Genomic DNA, 25,081 nt, shown 5'->3' with positions numbered 1-25,081 from the left:
CTCTCATTTGAGTGCCATCCAAATTTTCTCTGGAGGACCTCCCAACCCTCTTGCTCAAATTTTGAAGGGTGGGCTGCAGGGGAGAGGAGGGGGAAGTTCCATGGTGCTAGTGGAAGTCTGTTGCGATATTGGAACAGTGGCATTGAATATGACCCTTCCAGTTTTCGTCGGAATAGGACCGCACCCTTTGTTTACTTGTTAAAAGAATGCACTTTTAGTTCTGAGCTTAAAATAGGGCTCAGGAACCCATGTTGAACTTGAATTTGTAGGTATGGTGGGATTTGTAGTGCAACAATATCTAGAGGGTCACAGTTTCCCCAGCCCTGGTATGTTATGTAAATGGGGTCCTTGTGAAATGGCAGTGGCCTAATATAGCTACTGCATTTTCTCTGTTTTGTGGTATATCTTTCCTTAACCATTCTTCTTGATTCCTTAATTTACCTATTCTTCCCTTTGTTTTCCCTTTGTTTTTCTTTCCTTTTGTTGTCTTCTCTTTCAGTTTTGCCTGTACTAATACAACTGCTGAATTGGTGCTTTAAGGATTTGCCTTTTCTCAGTTTCTTTACTTGCCTATCAGACATAATGAGGAGACTGGCTTTTCGTGGTGCTGGTTGTACTCTGGTAAATCTGGTAATTTACTGCTAATGTGTGTGCCATTTTGTCTCTTTCACACATCTCAGGCATTTTTGTTTCATATTTGGCATGACAGATCATACTTGTTCATTTACCTTGTTCATGAGTTTTTAATTAACCTTGCTCTCGGGGGGGGGGGGAATGCAAATGTTTTACAAAATTACTCTAGAGTAGTGATCATGAGCGGTATCCAACTAAGTTCTAATTAGAGTAGACTCATTGGGAGAAATTCAGCATTGTGCTGCAGCAATAGTTCTCTCAATGCAAGTCTTTCTAGTTGTCAGATAGAACAGTCGCCCTTTCCCTGCACACTTTTCTGGGGGTTCTCCCAACTACCACAAAACAAATTTCTGGCAGAAGAGACAGAGGCCCAGTGTGCTAATGGAAGTCCTGGTGTGGGCTTTTGCTAGTGGCACTTGTTAGTTGAATCATGTCCATTGAAACTAGTGGACACAAGTTAGTCATGCCTATCAATTTCAATGGATCTACTATGAGTAGGACTAACCGTGACTAGAGCCCAATCTTTTTTTTCTTTTCTTTTTTAAAAGGAATGGATAATGTAGTTAGGGGGATGTTGTAGGTCTGAATGTGCAGTTTATTTTGTGTTAGTTACCACTTTGGAAACCAATTAGATTTTATTTTATTTTATTTTATTTTTCATTTCCAAAATTAGTGATTAGAGTTAGAATAGCACTGTGCATTGAGAGTGCTGCTATTTGTTTTTTAACGAATGGATATGGAATAATGCTTCTGGCTCCTTTGTTGATTGCTTGTTTAAGGCTGGATTTGGTATTTTATGGAGCATCAAAATAGCATTTATACGTTGCAGAAGTAAAAACATTGGGTTAAGTTCATTGTAGTCTGAATGATTTTCATGTTATCTGTTCTTCAGACTCTTTGAACAGTTCAGGGAAATTAGTTCTATATGTATTGTGTCCGCAGTTTGATCAAAAGACTACAAAAGAATAGTTGAATAGATTTTGCTTTCTTTAAACGTGGAGGTTGTTCCTTCTGTTTCAACTGTGCATTCTTCATGTTAACCATTAATACTCTTTGAAAAATTAGTTGTTTTAGCATTTGGAGGAAGTTAAGAAGGAAATATGTATAGACAGACCCTTCCAACATTGTTTTCAACATAAAGCCACAGTGCTTCTATTTTTAAAAACCTTGTCTGTTAGGCAAATTTGTGGAGGATAAGGCTAGCCATGCCCACAAGTCTTGAAGGCATATTATTTTAAGTATTGGAGGCAGTAAATAGGCCTTTGAATTTCTGTTGCTGGTGATCAGAAGTGGGATAGTGTTACTGTGCTCATGTCCCGCTTTGTCTGGTTGGCCACTGTGAGAACAAAATCCTGCACTAAATAGGCAGGGTTCTCCTGACTGGTGCACTCTCCAGGAAACTTCCATTTGACGTGGCTGTCTGTGGCATGTCTGACATAATTATTCCAATCCAGAGAAAGTTAGTAATACTTGTCAGCACAATCATAACCATGTCTTGTTAGAAGTACTGTATGTTCTGTTGAATGCAGTGGGTCTTCATCAGTGTTCGAAATCCCCTAGGCCTGGGTCCAGTTCCAACCACATGGAGATCTCTGGATACCAGGTTGGTGACTGACATCTCCATCTGGCTAGCTTCTCCAGCTTTCTTAAGCAGGTAAGCATAAGAGATTATTTACGGCATTTATATCCCACCCTTTTCTCCAAGGAGTACATGGTTCACCTCCCTCCTCAGTTAATCTCTACAGTGACCCTGTGAGGTAGGTTAAGAGGCTGTGAATGGCCCAAGGTTATCCAGTGAGCTTCATGACTGAGTGGGGATTTGAACCCTGATCTCCCAGGTCCAACACACTAACCACTACACCACACTGGCTTCTACTTTTGCTAAGGGACAGCTATATAAATTAAGTAGGTAAATAAGTACAGCGGTACCTCGCAAGACGAATGCCTCGCAAGACGAAAAACGCGCAAGACGAAAGAGTTTTCCATTTTTTGAGTCATTCCGCAAGACGAATTTCCCTATGGGCTTGCTTTGCAAGTCTTGCGAGTTCTTGCGAGTTTGTTTCCTTTTTCTTGAAGCCGTTAAGCCGTTAATAGCTGCTAAGCTGTTAATAGCCGTGCTTCACAAGACGAAAAACCGCAAGAGGAAGAGACTCGCGGAACGAATTAATTTCGTCTTGCGAGGCACCACTGTATAGGGAAAGCAAAATGTCACTTAGAGAAGGATCTGAAATATTTTCTTTGAAGCTTGAATTTGTTTTATTCTGGATTGGGTTTTTCCCTGGATTGTTTTATTGGATGTTTTGAGGTGTTGTAAAACACTTTGAGATTCTTTCTTTAAAATAGAAAGTAGTATAGAAATGAAATTAATAACAACAGCAGCAGCAACAATGACAACAACAAATCCCACCGCAAAAAAGGTGCCTAGCTATTCTGTTGTAGTGGCTGTAACCCAGGTTTAAGGTGCCATTTAGGAATTAGCTGATATATCTGAGTTTCTAACACTGGTCTTAATCCCAGGTAAACAGGATTAGAATTGCAGTCTAAATCTTGTTGAAATCAATAGTGTGAGATAATTATGACTCACTTGTCCTCTGTTGATTTTATAGGATCTTAAGTGCTTTTTCTAGATCAGGACTTATGTGAGAAATAGTCCTGAGGGATGGGTTACATGTTGTTTGGGCTTACCTTGGTAAGACCTCCTTCTTCCTGCAGTAACATTTAGAAGTTCTTACTATGTGACACATTCTCACGTTTCTCTACCCCAAGTCCATATAGCTGACTATATCTGGTGGGTGAGGTAAACGTGCCGTTTGATGTGGTTTCGTGTGGTAAGCGCTTTAGATATTACTGAAAGGATGGGAAAGGCCATGGGGATGCAGTTTGGGTGTAGTATGTCATCTTATTCTGCGTTATTCCACTATCACTAACTAAGGTAACAATACTGGTGATTTTGAATAATATTTTCTTTTCAAGACCTTGAGAGAGCTTTTTGTAAGTACTAGATTAGTTTAGATCAGGCACATCCAACTCCAAAGAGACTGCGATCTACTCCCACTATAAAAAAACTGGCAGTGATCTACCCGTTGTCATTGCCAAGAGCTGTTGAACTTTTTTGCGGAGGGAGGTCAGAGTTGTTGAGATTTTGGGGGGAATCAGGAGAACCACAGAAACCGCATCAATGGATCCCGTGATTGACCTAGAACATCCCCCCCCCCAATTGAACAGCACATCATGATTGACCTGTTGGACATTCCAGGTTTAGATAATGGATTATTCTGTCCAACCCTCCAGAACAGATTTAGGCCGGGGTGTGTGTGCAGGAGGGTGGAGAGGAGGGCGACATTGTTGGATGCCACTCAGTATTTTTTAAATTCATTGTAAATTTTCTGATTTTTTAACACTTTTAGCTGTAAAAGTTGTGGTCCTTGAAGTCACCATCATGTACTGTGGTCAGAGACACCCGCCTGGACCTGCAAAAATAGATTAATTGCTCTTTCCAGATTGAGATGATGTCTAGTGACCCACAAACTGTGTATATTCACTTTACTATTATTATTATTATTATTAATATTAAAAAATGTCTAAACAGAATTGGGCCATAATGTAGTTGTTTAGAAAAAAAATGTTTGAACTAAAAATTGTGGTAGTATCGTTGTACTTTGGTTCTCGAACATAATCCATTTTGGAAGTCTGTTCGATTCCGGAAACGTTAAAAAACCAAGGAGCGGCTTCCAATTGACTGCAGGAGCTTCCTGCACTCAATCAGAAGCTGCATTGGACGTTTGGGTTCCAAAGAACGTTCGAAAACCAGAACACTTCTGGGTTTTCGGCGTTCGGGAGCCAAAACATATGCGTATCAAGGCGTTCAGGAACCAAGGTACGACTGTATAGGTTTTACACCTTTTTCTTACATTCTTTTTAAGTTGGGTGTGTGTGTGACATTTTTCATTCAGAATTGATGCTGTCATTGGATCAGTAACCAAGAAGAGAGAGGTTTTGTTGTGGCTACCCTATGAGCTATTTGGTCTTGGGACCAGTAGTAGATGGCATGATTCAAAGTGAATCAATCATTTTGCTGCCTTGCCCCTCTCCCTCCAGATAAGCAGTAGTGACTCACTTGCCAGGAGGTTAGGTAAGTGCCTCTGCCTTTGCCCCAGCACACTGCCTGCTGCTGCTTGGGACCATTCTCTAGTATAGAGATATGAAAGCCCAGCGGTTGGGGCAGGGGGAAATAGGGGAGCTGGATTTCCCTCTGTGTTCTGTACTTTTTCTGGGCCTTCACATCTTCTCTAGCATTCTCAAAGGCTGCAGGCCACAGTAAAATTTGTAATTTACTTTGCAGCCTTGTCTGAACTGTTAAGCAAAAAAGCAAACAAAAATAGATTTTCATGGTTATCTCTGCTTCTGCGTAGAGTATCAGCGATACATGCAATAAAATCTGTATTACATATAGGAACGCTGTATCAGCATTGGTACTCTCACATATGTCTTGACGTTAATGCTCATTACTTCATTATGTTTTTGTCATCCATACACCTTGATATTACAGTGATGACTTGGCTTAAGTAAAACCACACTAAATGGATTGCTTTGTTGGGCAAGCTTGCAAAATGTTGGTCAAGAGTTTAGCTGTGTAGCATCAAAAAGTGTCACTATCTCAATTATGTAGAATTCAGAGGAACTTTAGGTTCCACTTCTTGTCACCCTGTGAGTGACGGGATAGAAAGCCTCATGTTTAAGAGCGCTTTTTTTAATTATAGAAGAAGTTGGATTCCATGGGTTCCAAGAGGCGAAGGGCTACCTCTCCTTCCAGCAGTGCCAGTGGAGATTTTGATGATGGCCACCACTCCACAACTACACCAGGCCCAAGCAGGAAGAGGAGAAGACTCTCCAACCTCCCTACCGTCGATCCTGTAAGTATTTTTTAAATGTCATGCTACCATGGAAATAGACTGAATACACGACTGCTATTCTTTTAACAAAGAAGTTGAAATATAACTTATCTCCTAGATTTTTCTCAATGCTTCCATAGCCCAAAGCAAGTAGAGTGGCTAAGAACATGTGCTGTAAGACTAGTGTTACCACTTAAAATCTTAGCTCAGTTTTGAATTCACCAGGTAGTTTAATCCAAGTTGTTGCCCTTCATCCTCAGCCTCTCATCTATAATATGGAGACTCTAATGCAGTCTGTATAGGGTTCTTGTAAGGAGACCAAGAATGCGTATTAAACATTTTTACCACTTCGGAAAAAGCATTGTATCAATATTTAGTTTTACCGCAATTTGGGTCTTACTTGTTGAGAGCTGCCCAGAGTGGCTGTGGCAACCCAGTCAATTGGGCAGCATATAAATTTATTACTATTACTATTATTATTCCTTGGCTTTGTGTTTTAGATCGCTGTATGCCATGAATTATACAACACAATCAGAGATTACAAAGATGAACAAGGGAGGCTTCTATGTGAGCTTTTCATTAGGGCCCCCAAACGAAGGTAAGCGTGTAAGATTTGTAGATAAGAAAACTAAGGTAAGGCTGCCATTGCAAGAGCTATTGAGTTTCAATCTGTGCAAGTACAATAACATGCTTAGAAGTGTGGAAATGCCTACCCCATCCTCCCCAGTGCGCCCCCTGCTCCCCAGAAGACCTTTTACACTAGCTGCCTCCACTCCACATCCCAGGCCATTTCTGAGTGTAACTTAGCTCCCGGAACATGTTTTGTTGTACTGTATCAGGGTCTGCAATGCGGAAAAGAGCAGAGGACTTCCTTTTGCAAATATCCTTTCCTTTTCAGTTTACTACTCACTTTAAAGATTGGAAAGTTTTATGTGTTGTGTCATCCTCTAGCATACTGTATAGTAATACGTTTAACTCTTTGTACTATGTGCTTCAAAGCTTCTGATGTACAGCTGAATTTAGATTTTGTTTCTTTTGTGGTTTCAGCTTTTTTGACAGTGCAATTTTTTTTAGGGGAGCAAAAAATTAACGACATAGCTGTTACCCGCAAGAATTCATTGGATGATGGGCAGCTAACCTCTGGCTCTCCAGATGCTGTTGGACTCCCCAGCCTGCATAGTCAGTGGTTGGAGGTGATAGGAGTTGTGGTCCAACAATGTGCGGAGGGCTTCAGATTAGCCATACTTGCATTGGAGAAAAAGTTGGCTTTTGTGACTGTGTTAACTTTGAATTTTTGCATAAAACCTTAAGGTGTATTATGACAGAGTTGCATTGCTGTGAAAAATATAGGGTAATGGCCAGATATGCTTAGAATAAAGCTCTTATCAGCCCCAGGATGCATGGCCAGTGGTCAGGGTTTATAGACCAACAACATCCGGAGAGCCACAAGTTAGCCACCTTGGAGTGAAGTGTTGTTTGTTTAACTGTACTGTGGTGCCCCGCAAGACGAATGCCTCGCAAGACGGAAAACTCGCAAGACGAAAGAGTTTTCCGTTTTGGAGGTGCTTTGCAAAACGAATCTCCTATGGGCTTGCTTCGCAAGATGAAAATGTCTTGCGAGTTCCTTCGGGTTTTTTCCCCTCCCCCCTTTTTCTAAGCCGCTAAGCCGCTTATCAGCTGATCCGATAAGCCGCTAATAGCGCTAATCCGTCAATGGGCTTGCTTCACAAGACGAAAAAACCGCTAGACGAAGAGAATCACAGAACGGATTCTTTTCGTCTTGCGAGGCACCACTGTATTTTAATGTTTTTCAAATTGTGTTCATAGTGTATTTAACTATCCATTTGCAGTAGCGTGTATGAAAGTTTGGGTATTGCTAGATGCTGCACATTTGCTTAAATTAACTGCATTTTCAATAACTCTGTTCTTACAATAGAAACCAGCCAGATTACTATGAAGTGGTTTCTCAGCCTATTGATTTAATGAAAATCCAACAGAAGCTAAAAATGGAGGAATATGATGATGTGAACGTGCTAACTGCTGACTTCCAGCTGTTATTTAATAATGCAAAATCATATTATAAGGTGACAAAATCTTTTGTTTTGAAAGTCATCATTTGCCCATTGTGTCGCTCAGTTGTGTTTTAATGGAGTCCAAAACTCATTTACCTTCTCTACTGTACTGCTGATTCTGTGAAGTTTCCTCATAGTGTATACCATATATACTTTACGGAAATTATTTTTAAGTTCTGCCTTTGTTCTCATTTGTAGCATAGTTTTAACTGATGGAATTGTTATTTCATTTGATAAATGTTAAAAGTGACATAAAAATTATTGATTAACAAACAGGTTCTTTTGGGTTTTTTTAACACAGCCAGACTCCCCTGAATATAAGGCTGCCTGTAAATTGTGGGATTTATATATACGCACAAAAAACGAGTTTGTTCAGAAGGGAGATCCTGACGATGACGATGACGACGACGAGGGCCATGACAATCAAGGGACAATTTCTGAAATAGTAAGTGTGAGCTTTACCAGCTACGTATAAGCATTTCAAATGCAAAAGGGTACAAAGTGCACCTGCCCTATTGCAATTAAACCTGTAACAATACCTAAATGTAGCATAACTGAAATGGTAACAAATTGCTTCCCTTATTTCCCTGTTTGCCCCTGCCATTCCCCTGTATCTGCCAGTATTTTAGTTTGTAAACTCCCTGACTGGGTATTCAGTAATCTGTTATGAACACTGGTGGCACTGCATCAGTAATAAGAGAGCCATGCTATAAGTAGCATATTGTTTTTTCCTTAGTTACTAAATTGTCTACCAAAAGGATTATGTTATACAGTATATGTTTATATATTTATTTTTATTAATCTCTTCCGTTTATATTCTGCTCTTCAGTGACCAGCTGTAAATGTAATCATACATTAAAGCATGCTGCCAGATAGTTTCCTTTTACACGCACAGTATAAGTTAAAACATTAAGGTACTTTTTTGTAAACATTTAAGTATTAATACATTATTAAACCTGGTTGAAAACACATTGCGATCTTGTTTTATTTATTCTAAAATGTATGCCCCTGCCAGACTAGCTAACAGCAGATTAGTAACTGTTTATGTCTTTACTGCTTTTCCTTAATTTGTAAAAGAAAAAACCTGTATTTCTTCAACCAGTACCAGTAGAAGCCAGCAGCAAATACCCGGTCCTAAGCATTTTAAATCATTTTACAATATCATTTTTGTGCCAGTCTTCTCCAGGTTATTTAAAAGAAATTCTGGAACAGCTTCTTGGAGCCGTAGTTGTAGCCACAAACCCATCAGGCCATCTCATCAGTGAGCTTTTTCAGAAGCTTCCCTCTAAAGTGGTGAGTAATAATGCTGAACTTTTAATGTAAACCGAAGGCTTTCCCCATTCAAATTAAAGATGGACAGTAGTTCTGTTTGGGCTGCACCATCAAGCTCATGAGTCTTATATACTTAATGATACAGACTAGTCGTAAAGCAGTCTATGCCAGCAAAACCAGAATAACACACTGTCAACTCATAATACCAGTTCAAGAAATCATTACTGTACAGAGGCTGTGTATCCCAGGTACAGGATCTTGCAAGGAGGTTTCACTGGGACTGCCGAGTAAAAGTGTTGGGATCAGAGATGAGAAACTGTGTATATGTGCATACACACATATATAATCTTAGATTCATAGAATCTTAGAGTTGGAAGGGACCCAAAGGTAATCTTGTCCAATCCCCTGCAATGGAGGAATCCAGGAGAGTCCACCACCTCTCGTAGGAGACTATTCCACTGCCGGACAGCTCTTACAGTCATAAAGTTTTTTCAAATGTTTAGTCGGAATCTCCTTTCTTGTAACTTGAAGCCCTTGATTCAAGTCCTACCCTCAAGGGCAGGAGAAAACAAGCTTGCTCCCTCTTCCATGGGATATGTGAAGATGGCTAATCATATCGCACACACAAACTGTTTAAATGATACACTATGCTGTACAAGAACTATTACCCACGCATATAGTAGTTCAGATTGTGTGCCTACACTGTTTTTAGGAAACCCCTTTCTTACAATATAATGCTAAGTATTTTGCTTTTTAAAAATCTGTTTAAGTGTGATTTACTTTCTAGTAAATGTCATTAGGATTGTAGCTGTCAGGCGGTGTAGTGGTTGCTGACGAGTAACCAGGCAGGACTCCGACCTGTCTCTGGCAAGTTTTTATTGGTACAAACTATTTACAGTGCAGGACCAGAAAGTTCATGTCCGTCTCAATCACTTGCAGATTCCGGGAGTGGCCCCTTCCAGTTTCCCCTCCAGCATAAGAACTTAGACACCCTAAATCTCCGCCTTCCCTCCTTGTGTTTCACCCCTCGGCATAACAGTGGCCGGCTGGGCTAGGTGAGGCGCTTGGGCTCTCAGTAGCATCTTTGAGCCCTCCCCTTGCTTGGCTTTCCCATTCTGCCTCTGCTCCACTGGAGGTGTGGCTTTCCCCATGCTTCTCAGAAGCGTGGGCGGCTCTCTGTTTTCCCATGCCTCACTCCCCTGTTCCGATAGCAACTCCCTGACAGTAGCCCTAGTTGGGAAGGTTCTGTTGAAACTAGTGATAGGATGGTTGATAGATCACTGTTTATGCTTATTTCAGATGGAATTAATTTTGTTTTTCAGCAATATCCTGACTATTATGCAATAATTAAAGAGCCCATAGATCTGAAGACTATTGCCCAGCGAATACAGGTGCCGTACAACTTTTGGAGTCACTTTTATAAAAGCGATTTAGCAAATTTAAAAGTAAATATATATGGAAATGAATGTTAAAGCAATATTTTGGTTTTCTGGGGGCAAAAGTATGTTTAGGTTAATGATATTACTTGTGCATTTTGGGACTTAACTGAAATTATTCATTTATGTCACTACAGTAGTGACAATCACTGAACAAGTAGACTGGTTTAGACTAAGCAGTATAGGTTTAATAGACCGTTGTTTATTTAAGCTGAGAAGGAATGTTTTGTCAACGTGATCATTGTCCTTTACTCATCTTATGCAGTTGGTGCTTCTATCATAGCTTTTTTTTTTTTACACCACTGTTTTGCATTCCTTTTTAACTCATTTAATCTTTATTTACTAACCAGGATAGCTGGTGTTAAACCACAGTTTCCCAGTATTTGGCATCGCACAGAGTAGGAAACTATGGTTTAAACAAGCTGCAGTAGACACCCTGAAAATTGTACACAAGCGGAATGAGGTTTGCGAGCATGACACTCATTTTCTCATTAAATTAACCATTACTTATTAAGCCAAGGTCATTACATCTGAACTGGTTTTGGTACAACAGTTCATTTATGGCTGCTTCAGACAGTAGTCATTTCATGTGATTTATTGGACCTAATCTATGCGCTGCTTTCTGTACCATGATTTCCCACACAGTAGTTGCTCCCACGTGAAAATGATGACAAACTTGACAGAACTACGAAGAGGTTGAACTGCAACCTTTTACTATAATAAATAAAATTAATGCATACATAATATGTTCCATTTTTTGTTCTTAGAATGGAAGTTATAAAAGCATTCATGCAATGGCCAAGGACATAGACCTGTTAGTTAAGAATGCCAAAACTTACAACGAACCTGGGTCTCAAGTATTCAAGGTAAAGTAACTTAGCATTTTAATATGAAGTGTTTTATTCAAATGCATTTATCAGGTTTTGGAACAGTAAGATCTGTAATGATCAGTGCAGTTCTGAGTTAGGGACAGGGGAGGATACGAAATGGTGGATTCGCTGCCATTTCCAAAATCATGGTGCCATGCATCAGCCAGGCTGAAATGCAGGGGGTGGATTTTTACCTCTGTTTTTGCCCCCACTTAATTTTTTATCTCATTCCACTCTCCAAAACTTAGTTCCAAAGGGGAAAATTTTTGAATGCCAATTTCAAGTCTGTAGGGATGTGGGAGACATTTCTGGGGGTTCTCTGGAGATTGAAGGGGTTGCGCCCGACAGATCCAAGGCTTGCCCCATTTTAGGGGGGTTAATGTCACCTATAGCTGGCAAGGATACTGCCAGTGGAAGATTCATGCCGTGGAAGAATCATGCTGTGGAATTTTCTGTTGACCTAACAGGAGCCTGTACTGTATGGCCCAGCAGGAAAATGAGCTTTTGGATTTGACAAATGAACTTGGAAAAAACCAGATTTGGAAAGACAAAGTTTGGATTGATTTGGAAATGGGGGGTTGGACTGACCCCCCTATGCAGGGATGTTTGGACTTTCCGAGTCTGGCAATGGGCTGTCAGAGATTTGGAGTTGTTGGGGCTTCCAATTTTGGAGGGAATTTGAAAAAATACCACATGGAGTCTAGTCTGGACTATGGGAAAGGGGCTGATTTGTTGAAAAGGGTCAAAAACACTACCAAGCTGGAGTTCCCATGAGTGAAAGGAAAATATGAAGAAGAGCCGCGGAAGGGACATGGAAGAGATTTGAAGGCCTCGGATATAAGATCACCAGGTTAATGTGCCAGACTAATAGGATAAAAAGGACTGACAATTCCGGGACCGGGGGGAGGGACGCTGGAAGAAGATTGGATTGTTTTTATTTCCTTTTTCTATCATTAGGAATTTTTTTTATAAAATTGATGAACATTGGAAAAATGTTGAAATGAAATTACTTGGCTCTTGTAAAAATGTTTAAAGAATTAGGTAAAAAGGTAATGGTTATGAGAAGTTGGCAAAAATAAGATTTAAGTCTTAAATTTTAAGGTTTTTTATAAGATAAGATGAAAATAGAGTAAGGTAATGTAATGACAGAATATTATGAATTATGGAAAGGATTTGCTGTGATAATTATTAATTAAGATACAAGAGATGGGAGGAGGTCATGGAAAGAAGGTAATGAAAGTGGAGAATTTGAAAATGATGGTTTTATTTTTTCTTTTTTTCTCTCTTTTTCTCTTTTTTTCTTGTAATTTAAAAAAATAATTCTTTTTTCTATAAATATCGTTAAAAAAAAAAGGAGCCTGTACTGTAGGTGTGGCCTTTCCCACAACAGAGAAGCGCCTTCATGCACCTAGGGCTTAGATTGTTTTGTATACAATCGTACCTTGGAAGTAAAACAGCTTAGTTCCCGAACGTTTTGGCTCCTGAACGTCACAAACTGTTCCGGTTTGCAAACTATTTTTGGAAGCCGAATGTCTGACAGGGCTTCTGTGGCTTCTGATTGGCTGCAGGAGCTTCTTGCAGCCAATCAGAAGCCGTGCTTTGGTTTTTGAACATTTTGGAAGTTGAACGGACTTCTGGAACGGATTCCGTTTGACTTCCAAGGTGCAACTGCATTATGTCTTGTACTCTGTTTAATACAACATAAATATTGATATTTTTCCTTTCCTTTCTTTATGAAAAGTTTTTAGCTAAATGAATTTATCTTACATATTGTTTAAATACAGTTTCAAGGAGCATTCGTCCGTAAATACTGATGATGTCATCTTTAGCCTTTAAAAATAAATAAAATACATTTTCAATTTATTAACAGGATGCAAATGCAATAAAGAAAATATTTAATATGAAGAAAGCAGAAATTGAGCATTCTGAACTGACCAAATCAAGTCTCCGAATCAGGTACCGTGGGCAGAATGAAAGTTACTCAAGTTTTCTCTTTACTTTAGAAAAACAATCTACAGAGAAATATTAGCTCAAATTAACTCATGTTATATATTATTCTATTTGGTTTCAAATATCTCTGACCCTAACTTGTGGAGAAACAGCTGGATCTGGAAATCATACAGCCAGTTTCTTCATTTGTTAATGAACATAGATTTTCACAACAGTCTGAGCCATTGGAAAGGTTTGCATTGGGACTCTGCTGAACAGGCCAGACACCAAATGCCCCATAATCAACTTATCTTGACCTTATAAATAAAAAAAATTGTCCAGTAGCACCTTATAGACCAGCTAAGTTTGTTCTGGGTACAAGCTTTCGTGTGCATACACACTTCTTCAGATACACTGAAACAGAAGTCACCAGACCCTTATATATAGTGGGAGGGTGGGGTGGTGTTTTGGTCATCTGCATACTATCTCATTCTTTTTCCTGTAGGACTAATTGTAGTCGTTAACAGTCCTCAACAGGTTTACCATACCCATTGAGTCAATCACCCATCTCCTACTACCCTTCTGAGAAAGAGCTCATACTGCACACAAAAGCTTATACCCAGAACAAACAAGCTGGTCTCTAAGGTGCTACTGGACAGTTTATTTATTTATTTAGACTGTGTCAGACCAACAGAGCTACCCACCTGAATCTTATCTCAACCTTGTTTGCAGTTGATGCTACTGGGGAACAGCTGTGCCTCTTCTTTCCAAAGGATTATATTTTCGCCTAGGCCTAGACTTTCCACAACCATAGAAATTCAGCCTGTGCTATCTAGAGCCAGTTTAGCCTGACCCCCATCTTTGTGACGATAAGTCAGTTCAGTTAATCTCAGTCAGAAGTTTGGTGACCACCATGACAAAATCTTCATGGTGCATTACAGTAGAGGACTTATTCCCATGTTTCCACAAATACAGTGTGATGTCCTGTAAACACTTGGTAGAAAATCCAATTGATAGTGGTAAGACTTCCAAGAAAACATACAGAATATTGGGCTACAAAGCTGCTGGTGCAGAAATTTCTGACATAGCTCACTTTTGTAATTCCCTTCTGCTTCAAAACTGTCCATTTGAAATTTTTAATATGAATTTCTTTTTGTTGCAAAATTTTGAAGTGAGAGCATGAAGGAAGGCCCCAAAGCTCATGTACCTCAAGAGTAGAACTTGTCATTCAAATTCTTTAACATCCCTCTTTATTAATGCTGTGCAGTTGCTTGGTTTTTGATTATATGGTAATGACAGGAATTTTCTTCAGTTTTTCTTGTATATTTTTCTTCTTTGTGTCTCCTGCATATATTTCAGAGCTTAAAATACTGTACTTTTTAACTACTTATTGTGTTTATGAACCTAGAAACCTTCTCTTGTTGCTTTTCTGCAACACGGTTTGCTTGAGAATTGACCTTGACATGGCCTTTTGCCTCTAACACAGGTGCTTTTATTTGGTAATACATTGCACTTGGATGTGTTATTCCTTCCAGTTTGAAAATAGCACAGTTTTAGACGACTTTGCTTCTACTGTATGTTGGACTAAAAATGGAGGCTGCAGTTTTCATTGTATCTGCTTTGTGCGAAATTAATGGGAATAACCTCATAGTACAGATGAAGAAACACTTTTAGCATTAGACAGTGGCTCCTAAAATGCATTACTCTCACCTTGATATGAAGCTCAGTAACATTTAGCATAACCCTTTTCACTAAAATGTAATGGCACAACCCTTTTTAACTTATATTTCAATACTTATTCTGTAAAAAAACTTCATCCTAACTGTATATCATCTTGGCTGTCTGGTGGATTTCTTTTTTTCACTTTCTCTGGCTTGTTCATGCTTCATAAAGGACTGCAAATTTGGCTGCTTCCAAGCTGACAGGTCCTTCCTCACAGGGTAAAGGCAGTGTTGTCGATGACAGAAATGCTGCTAATAAATATTATCGGTGAGTAATTATCTTTGGATGTTATTCAGTTCATCCACTTTTTATAACAGATTATGTTGGTTGTTTTCCTCCAATCTCTAAATCAGAACGGTCCATTTCACTTATATGGGGAAGAAAATTTAAAAAATTAAAAATAAGTAATGAGCTTGTTTGGTTCCTGGAAACATTACAGCAGCCTCTTTGTTTTCCTAAAATGGAATTACGTAGAATAGTTCTGTAGATGAAAATACTCAGTTGCCAAAATATACTTCCACAAGTCAAAACAAGAAAGAGTTTTGTGACTCCTTAAAAGAGTAGCAAAATATACTGTGCCATAAATTTTCATGGACTAGCACCCAATTCATCAAATATATATAGTGTAATCCTCAGGTGTGTGTGTGTGTGTGTGTGTGTGTGTGTGTGTGTGCGTGCGCACACACACACACACACACACTGGTGGTAGTGGTTGTAAGCAGCGAAGGAGAGAACAGTGAAATGCAAAAAGAACTCTCAGTGACAAATTCATTTAAAGCAAGGATGGGGAACCTGTTTCTCTCCAGATGTTTCTGAACTACAACTCCCATCATGCCTGACCATAGACCATGCTGACTGAAGCTGATGGGAGTTAGAGGCCAACAACACCCAGAGAGCCAAAGGTTCCCCATCCCTGAATTAGAAGCAAAATGTTTGTAAAATAAGTACAATGACCCTTCTCAACAGGCAGTAATATTTGATTACCCAAGTGCATAAGAGCTTTGTTTTATCAGACCAGAGACCTTTCTATTCCAGCATTCTGTCTCCCACAATGACTAACCCATAAGCAGGACTTGGGGCAAAGAGCCCTTTCCTGATTTATTCTTAAGGAATTATTGTTTTATTTGTATGCAACGTTAAGCAAATTTCTTTCTTCAATTAAACAAGATTTCATTATTTGGGTAAAACTCCTAGTAGAGAACCTTGGCAACTCAGCAGAGCCTAATAGTTTCAATTTCTCTCTCTCTCTCTCTCTCTCTCTCTCTCTCTCTCTGTGTGTGTGTGTGTGTGTTTTCGAATGATTTTGAGCGGGGGGAGAGGGGGTTTCCTTTACATAATTTCATTTTATTTATTTTATTAGATTTATATACCACCCTTTGTCAAAAGATGTGGGGATGGTTCACAAGATAAAGGCACAAATAAATAGTCAAAACAGAAGCAACAAAACAAGAACACCCCCAAACGCATTTCAAAGCCTGTAGAACATGAATTGGCCAAAGGCCTGGTTGGAGACGAATGTTTTCGCCTGGTGCCTAAAAATATATAATGAAGGTGCCAGGTGAGCCTCCCCGGGGAGAGCATTCCACAAACGGGGAGCAGCTGCAGAAAAGGCCTGTTCTCCTGCTGCCCCCCTCCAGACCTCTCTGGGAGGAGGCATATGAAGAAGGGCCTCAGTCCAGGTTGGCTTATATGGGGAGAGGCACTCCTTGAGGTACTGCTGTCCTGGGCATTTAATGCCAATACAGTGGTACCTCGGGTTAAGTACTTAATTTGTTCTGGAGGTCCATTCTTAACCTGAAATTGTTCTTAACCTGAAGCACCACTTTAGCTAATGGGGCCTCCTGCTGCTGCCGCGCCGCCAGAGCACGATTTCTGTTCTCATCCTGAAGCAAAGTACTTAACCTGAGGTACTATTTCTGCGTTAGCAGAGTCTGTAACCTGAAGCGTATGTAACCCGAGGTACCACTGTAGTATTGTTGTAAGACAGCAGCATTGCACATCTCAAACATTTGAGTTTCAGAATATTTTCTTACATTAAATAATTCATAAGTCACAGCGTATGGAATGTATAATAAGCTTAAAATATCACTGCTTTGAGAAAACAGTGTATCAGCAAGACAGTTCTTCCCATATAAAGCGTTTCATTAAGTTGACATCTTACAAAGCTGCAGTCTTGTAATCTGCCTACTGCTGAGCACGAATGCATGATAATTAAAACTGCTTTACTAGTTTAATTATCAACTGCACTTTTAATCACAATTAAAATTAGCTTGAGTTTATTATCAGAAGAACTCATGGGCGATAAATCTGAAACATTAGCTGGAAGAAAGCTGGTTCATAAATTTAAATTCTGTCACCAAATTCATATAATGTAAAACACACACACACACACACACACACACACACACCTTCTTCTATATGCTTATTTTTATTGTATCACTTAGATAAAAGCTCCTGTTTTAAATGTAGATTTATTCTTCCTCTCCCTAGGGAATTTTTCATTCAATAGCCGTTTTGTTTTAAATTCACAGTAACAAAAGAGCTGTCCAAGGAGATCGTTTATCAGCAATAACCATGGCACTGCAATATGGATCTGAAAGCGATGAAGATGCTGTTTTGGCTGGTAGGTCAATATCTTTAGGAAAAGGTCATTTGTGGAGTTCCTAGCCCTCCTGTCCTTTCAGATTAAAATGAGTGACAACCTTTTAGGTTAGTATCTAATAAAAGTGCATGTTGGACAGCCCTCCACATGTTGTTGAGCTAGAACTCCCATAATCCCTGACCATTAGTCATGCTGACTGGGGCTGATGGGAGATGTAGTTCAGTAACACGTGGAGGACACTACATTGGCTGTCCCTAAACTACATTAATCCCAGGTCTATTTTGAACAATCTAGTGCATATTAAATTTAAATCTTACATTGCTTTGCAGGAAATACCTACATTTAGACTTTCTCATCTCAGGAATGAGAGAGCACTTATTTAACCATGCCTCTTGTTCTCTTTAGAGTAAATATGCTAAACTATCCCCTCTCACCCAATTGTTCTGCTAGTGTCTCTGTGCCAGGGCCGGATTTAGGTTTGATGAGGCCCTAAGCTACTGAAGGTAATGGGGCCCTTTATAGGTCCAGCTGTCCTTTGTCAACAACAAATTGTCGCTGTCTTTTGTGTTGAATAGATGTGTTGAATATACGGTAATTTATGGACCTAATAGGTATCTAAAGCCATTTGCACATAACAAAGTATGTATTTTATCAAAGTAATTGTTGAAAAGTCCATGCAGAATGTAGACACCCTGTATATAGAAATGAGCAAACCAGTGATAGTTTAGGGAGCAGGCTAGCAGGCAGGGCCCATTACTTACATCATAGGAGCTTACACAACACAATACACTGTTGCTGTATGTGGATTTTATTTTATTTGTTTTTTATCTTATATATTGGAAATGTACATCCAGGTTTTTTTCTTTACATATTTTTGGTCCCCTCAAGAGAGTGGGGCCCTAAACTATAGCTTGTTTAGCTTATACGTAAATCCAGCACTGCTCTGTACTGACTCTTTTCATTCTTCTTTGTCAGTTTCATAATTTTGGTTCCTGTATTTCAGCTTTATGGAGCTGAGGTATATAATTTTCACAGAACGTAGCACAAAAATAACTCCTCCCTAATTTGCTTATATTATTGATATTCCCGTATCGATGGTCAGTGGCTATTTCTATTTTGCTTCTCTTATGGCCATAGCCTTTTCTTCCACATGAGTTTATGTTTTTTAATTTTGATTAGGGCCAGCAAGGACAAATGTGGGTAATGTGGCAGGTGCTTTTTGCTTTTCTTTCATCATGGTTTCCTGCCTGGTTTCTTGAAGCTGCCACATTCGTAGATTTAAGGTTGTTTCCACATTTCCTGGATTTGCCTGTATTGGTCCTTTAATGTCCAATCCTACCTGTAGATAGTGAATGAATAAGTAACTACCTGATCCTTCCAGCCAACTGCAGATAAAACTGTTTTGAAGCTGGAGAATCAGCAGCAGATATCATAGAAAACTTGTAAGGTCTCAGTCTCTTATTAGAACTATGAAACCCGCCAGGTAGCAGAAAGTAGTTGCATTCTTCTTTGAACGATCCAGTATTACCTCATTTACTATTTAAAACAGATAAAATGATGCTGAAATTGTGTAATTGTTTCTCCCCGTTTCTAGCTGCTGCCCGTTATGAAGAAGGGGAGTCTGAAGCCGAGAGCATAACTTCATTTATGGATACTTCCAACCCTCTCTATCAGCTTTATGATATAGTTAGGAACTGCAGGAACAACCAGGGTCAGCTCATATCAGAACCCTTTTTTCATTTGCCTTCGAAGAAAAAGTATCCTGACTATTACCAACAAATCAAAATGCCTATTTCATTGCAGCAAATCAGGTAAAACTGGTGCGGCATAATGTTTGATGGTTTCAAATACAGCTTATTTACCAATCTTAAACCATGAGCCAGCTCTTCTAATGACTGTACTGTATTTGATAGATTGTATGATTTTACCTAAATCCTATATGTGTGTATGTACAAGATTTTAAGCTCCTTGTTTTAGCAGTTGAGAGTGAAGAGTCTCTTTACATATTAAACCCTTGGAATGCCAGCATAATATCATATATAAGCTTTAAGGTGATCCAAATAAAGGTAGATGATTAATTCATAAGTAATCACATTACCCTTCTTTCACTTTAGCCTTAATTATGCTTTAATCTACATATGAACGATTGAGATTTGATAAACTGAAATATCTCTAGAAGTACAATTCACCTGATTCTTTTTCTAATACATTTGTTCATGTTTGATCACAGTAATGATCTGACTGTTTATTTTCAAGTAAAGCTCTAGTGTTCACATATGGTTAACATGCCCATTCTTTAGCTTTCATGAGACGTTCAGAGCAAGCATGTGAAGAGGGCAGTGGGGTTGTGAATAGGGCTGGACGATACCAGCTTTTCAACATCGCAGTGTATCACCAACCAAACATTGGGATAGAGTGAAACATTGCAATGTTGAAAAGTGGAGGGAGGAACAAGCTGCATCAGGCCCTGTCCCATGAGGTGCCGGGGTGAAACCAGCGCCGCTCACTCAGGGGCAGCGGTGGTTTCACCCATGATATACCATTGGGGGAAGGCGCCATCATGCTTTCGACCTCAAACCAGTCCAGGGTGATGTATTGATAGATTGCCCAGGCCTAGTTGTGAACCATGGTCAAGTGATCTCAGCTAGAAGTCTCAGTGTGATCTGAAACCCTGCACTGTCCGGTTCCTGATCACCCTAAGTTTTCTAAGCATACGCCTCCAAAATATACTTGGGAAGACTGGGGCTAAACATCCAGGATGGGAGCATGAGAGGCAGGGCAGTGTGTACATCCTCATGACAGGTTGTTTCCTCACCCCCATGCAGGGCATTTAAAATCACATTTGAAGCCTTCTAGTGTCATGAGAGATGTTCCTGTATCTTGATTTTGTCATGTGCTTGGGAAACATTAGAATTATTTCTTTTTCTTTTCTAACTCCTCCGGCACTAGCTGAGGAGGGATGGGGGGGGGGGACTGGGGAGGATATTAATTCAGCACTTTTAAGTTAGTAGATTATGTTTTATTAAAAAAGTAACAGGAATTGTTGCACCAGTGAAATGGGACTGATTATCTCTTCTACAGAACAAAACTAAAGAACCATGAATATGAAACTCTGGACCATTTGGAATGCGATTTAAACTTGATGTTTGAAAATGCCAAACGTTATAATGTCCCCAATTCTGCCATTTACAAGAGAGTACTGAAAATGCAGCAGGTTATGCAGGTAAAACTTCACACTCAAATAGCTACGTCTCTGGGGTTATTTTTGTAGGAGCTAGCATTTGGTGCATTTATATCTGCATTGGCACACCGCTGTGATAGTAATTCTTCTTGGTGCTATTTCTGTGTTTAAACTCTAAGCATTATTCTATGTGTTTCCGAATGAGAGTTTTTAACTGATAGCCATATGGCTGGAAATACAAATGAATATTCTGGATGAGAAATGAATCATGCTAAACTAATTTTCTGCACTGGTAATCTGAAATCAGGTTTTTGAAGAAGACATTGTATACAGCTTTCAAGATATATGTATTAAGAGTAACTGATAGCTAGTAAGACATTTTGCAGTAGAAGCTTAGATGGAAGGCTTGCTGTTCTGGAATAAGCTTGATTATTTAGATATTCTGTGTACAGTATTTAATATTTTGCTTTATACATGTAACTTGAATGGCTGGAAAAAATCTTATTGCTTTCTATTGATGCTACTACTATATTACTGCATTTCAGAATGAACATTATCTCTGGAGCTGTTAAATATTCATGCATTCAGGGGACATTCAGTGGATTGAATTTAACTCTAGGGATTTGTTTTCTTCCAGGCAAAGAAGAAGGAGCTAGCCAGAAGAGATGATATCGAGGATGGAGACAGTATGATCTCTTCTGCAACATCTGATGCTGGAAGTTCAAAAAGAAAAAGGTATGCATTTGCTGTTAATAATAATTAGTAATTATTTGATTTAATCTTCAGTTATTTAAAGCCAGTTATGAGCTGTGTCTTTATTGACAAGGTGATCTATCAAATATGTAAATATACAGTTTGCCAAAAAATAATAATATTATACCCTGGTCCATATGCTGAGGTGATAAGAAATTTTAAATGTGATATTTGACATAGGTATTTTATCTAAATATTCCTATTTTCTGTTAAAAGGTACAATACCATATAGATGGATAAGGCTGCAATCAATCATATGCACTTAGCTGGGAATATGCCCCATTGAACACAGTTCTTACCTTCAAGTAAACTGTTAAATCAGAAAGAAAGGTGTACCTATTAAGGGGTTAAGGTGTGGTTGGAAAATGCTTTACTTGATTGTTCAGGAAACCTCTAAATGTTGGGATCCTTTGAAGACCCCAGGAGGTGGGACGGGAGGCTTCATATTTCCATTTTACTCTCTTTTCAGATAATACTGGGAAAGGTTCTCTAAATAATATGACTGTGAATGCAACATCACAGTTCACTTTTGAGATTAGTTTCACCACCATTGCTTTGACTTCGTTAGCTTAGCAGTTCCTTATACCCAGTGCTTTTTTTTCTGGGGGGACGCATAACCCTAAACATTTTGTGAATCTAAGTTTGGCCACATTGAAGGGCAGTATTTCAATATGAGTAGGAAAATGAGAGTGCCCCTGAACATTTTCTTTAGAAAAAAAGCACTGCTTATACCAGATCATTGTGCTTGAGGAAGGGAGAGGAAATTCATTATATTAAATCAGGCTTGCTCAACCTCTGCTCTCCAGCTGTTTTTGGCCTACAACTTCCATGATCCCTAGCTAGCAGGACCAGTGGTCAGGGATGAGGGGAACTGTAGTCTCAAAACATCTGGAGGGCTGAGGAAGCCTGTATTAAATCTTTCAGAGCATGATTTTTAAAAGTCTTCAATATTAATCTTTGCAGTATTAACAGTTTTTCTATTTGTAGCACCAACCAGCCTGGTACCTGGGTGGTCATGAAGCAGAGAAATTGTAACTCACCCACCTCATCACTTGTGCCCTCCCCGCTTGCCATAACCCCTTTTAAAGGAGAGGAGAGCTTCAGAGATTGCTCTGCGAAACCTCACTGCAGTCATCTATAACCAGGGGGGAGGCAGGCACTTCACAGAGTGATTTAGGAAACCTCTCCGTGAAGTGCCTCTCCCCCATGTTACATCTTGCTGCCACTCTATTTAACAGAGCAGTGGTCTGTTTCACAGCAGCAGTGATCAACGAGAAGGCAGTGGCACTCATCTGACCTCCTGTCGCCTGTGTCACTGCTGCTTACTGCGAGGTGGAAGGGTGATGTTGACGTTGTGCAAGTGCTCCTGTGCAACCAATCCCGTGCTCCTGTTTGCGCTGCGCTGACCTTGCACTTTCCCCTCTACCTCCCAGTGAATAGGAGGTCATGTGAGTGCCACCAGCTGCCTCTGCGTAATGGCTTGGAGCCAGGCTGCTTGAAGGAACACCTTTCCCCAGGTATTCCCACCAAGGCTTTTAAGATCTTCATCCGATACCTTTCTCCAGGTTCCCCTGCTTAATGTGGTAATGCAGGTGTCTGCCGGGGAGAGGGCCTTTTCAGTGGTGGCACTTCATATATTACATGCCCTCCCCAAAGACACTTGCCTGGTGGCTGTGCACCAGGTGAAAAGCTTCCTGTCCGTTCCTCCCACCAATACCTTTATAATAGCCTTTTAATGGTAGTTTTGGTGGTAATTTAGCTCTCTCAGTCAAGTTGCCCCTTCGGGCTTTGTGCTGGTGTAAAGTTTAAGCTGTTGTTCTATACCAGGCATGTCCAACCAGTAGATCACATTCTATCAGTAGATCCTCAGCTGATCCTGGTAGATCATGGGACCCTTATCGATCGTGGGATTAAATAAAGTTTACCAAAAGCTACCAAATAAAAGCTGAAGAGCTCTGTGCAATCCTATCTCAAAAAAGCTCAACAACTCTGGGCAATCCACCCACCTCATGCATGCTCCTCCTCCCTCCAATGACAAAGGGTAGATCACTGCCAGTTTTTTTTTATACTGGGAGTAGATCGCAGTCTCTTGGGAGTTGGATGTGCCTGTTCTATACAGTTTTAAATGTTTTGTAATGGATTGTTGTTGGTATTATTGGATTTATTTATTTTATTAGTAGTAGTAGTAGTAGTAGTAGTAGTAGTAGTAAACTTCATTCAGTTTTGAATTTAAGAGGCTGTGAACCCCTAGAGAACATTGGTGGTAAAATTAATAAATAAGTATTCCCTCCCCCCCCCCCTTTCAAATCTAACAGCAAAAAGAACATAAAGAAGCAGCGAATGAAAATTTTGTACAATGTTGTTCTTGAGGCACGAGAGCCTGGCACTGGCCGAAGACTTTGTGAGCTGTTCATGGTGAAACCTTCCAAAAAAGACTATCCAGATTATTACAAAATCATCTTGGAGCCAATGGATTTAAAAACAATAGAGCACAATATCCGCAGTGACAAGTATGTTGGGGAAGAGTCTATGATAGAAGATATGAGGTTAATGTTTCGAAACGCAAGGCATTATAATGAAGAAGGCTCACAGGTACGTTCTCAAGAAAGTTCAAACCAGATTTGTATAGCTGTCACTCATGCGTTCCTCTGCTTATGCTGATATTTCATTAAATGAATTTCACAGTATGTTTTGGTTTTCTAAAAGTATGAGCTGTGCAATTTCTTTATAGCAGTTTATATGCATGCTCCTTGCTTACCTTGTAGAATATGTCCATCTCCACATACAAAAGAGCAAAAATGAATATCTGTCCTTAGCCTTTGGGTGAAGCAGCCTCCAAATATTATTCAGACTCACCTTTGGGTGGCAAAGGAAATCGTAGAAAACATATCATGATCAACATGAGACCTTGAGATGGAGTGGATTATGAGTCCAGAGAAATGCCTTTGCATAATTTGCGAACTATCAGTTAGTGGTTTCCATATTGTGGGTTGGAGATATTTTGTGTGTAGTTTTGCCAGGATGCTAAACAATATTGAGAAAGTGGAGCACCAGGAGCTAATAAAATAACTTCTTATACTGATGAACCAGCAATACTGGGATCTGCATGCCAGAGATAAACTCTTCCCTGCCTTTGCATATATAACCTTATAGTTAATCCATGGAGCTTCCCCTGCCTTGAAGAGAGGCGTGTGGAAGAGAGGGTTGTGCCCCACTTAGGTGGCTCATTACATATTCCGGAATCCAGTGCATTTATGGATGACCTTCTGCCTAATGGCAAAGATGGCCCTGTTCCTACATCTTGTTTGTGCAGGGATAGAGCTTTCCCTGCTGCTATGTGAATGCTGTAGCTCATTCTAGGTAGGCGTTTTGGGTCATGTTAACAAGATTACCAAATGCACTTCCTCATTCTTAATTAGAACAAAAAGTAAAATCCTAATAGCCATTTGCTGTTTGTTATTTATAAATATTTTCATGATGAATAGGTTTACAATGATGCTCATATCTTGGAGAAGATTCTTAAAGAAAAGAGGAAAGAGCTGGGACCTCTGCTTGAAGATGATGAGGTTGCTTCCCCTAAATTGAAATTAAGTAAGGAACTGTTGTAAATTCCCAAGCCTGATAAATGAAATATAAAATGTTAACAGATTGCAGTCTTATTAAGCTGAGTAGTTTGCAACATTTCATCTGCTTCTGAAATACAGACTGAATTTGCCAAAA

General features: G+C 39.6%; 1 protein-coding gene across 18 annotated transcripts in view; it reads left to right on the top strand.

The window, feature by feature from the left end:
- Positions 1–25,081, top strand: part of PBRM1 (polybromo 1) — a 58,815-nt gene that overhangs the window by 2,813 nt on the left and 30,921 nt on the right. For 9 of the 18 annotated variants that reach the window (XM_082214634.1, XM_082214643.1, XM_082214633.1 and 6 more), the window contains exons 2-17: positions 500–630; positions 5,394–5,546; positions 6,026–6,123; positions 7,462–7,609; positions 7,899–8,042; positions 8,774–8,890; positions 10,192–10,260; positions 11,073–11,171; positions 13,045–13,130; positions 14,997–15,092; positions 17,357–17,448; positions 19,022–19,238; positions 20,509–20,650; positions 21,246–21,343; positions 23,677–23,953; positions 24,847–24,952. In XM_082214634.1, the coding sequence (XP_082070760.1) occupies positions 583–630; positions 5,394–5,546; positions 6,026–6,123; positions 7,462–7,609; positions 7,899–8,042; positions 8,774–8,890; positions 10,192–10,260; positions 11,073–11,171; positions 13,045–13,130; positions 14,997–15,092; positions 17,357–17,448; positions 19,022–19,238; positions 20,509–20,650; positions 21,246–21,343; positions 23,677–23,953; positions 24,847–24,952 (1,990 nt within the window). In that variant the 5' untranslated portion in view covers positions 500–582. The remainder of the gene's footprint in view (positions 1–499; positions 631–5,393; positions 5,547–6,025; positions 6,124–7,461; positions 7,610–7,898; positions 8,043–8,773; positions 8,891–10,191; positions 10,261–11,072; positions 11,172–13,044; positions 13,131–14,996; positions 15,093–17,356; positions 17,449–19,021; positions 19,239–20,508; positions 20,651–21,245; positions 21,344–23,676; positions 23,954–24,846; positions 24,953–25,081) is intronic. The other 9 variants (XM_082214636.1, XM_082214635.1, XM_082214644.1 and 6 more) reach the window with 5 other exon arrangements.

The sequence above is a fragment of the Podarcis vaucheri genome (assembly GCF_965113315.1).
Source record: "Podarcis vaucheri genome assembly, chromosome: 2".
Lineage (NCBI taxonomy): Eukaryota > Metazoa > Chordata > Lepidosauria > Squamata > Lacertidae > Podarcis > Podarcis vaucheri.
This window is presented reverse-complemented; position numbering and strand designations above follow the sequence as displayed.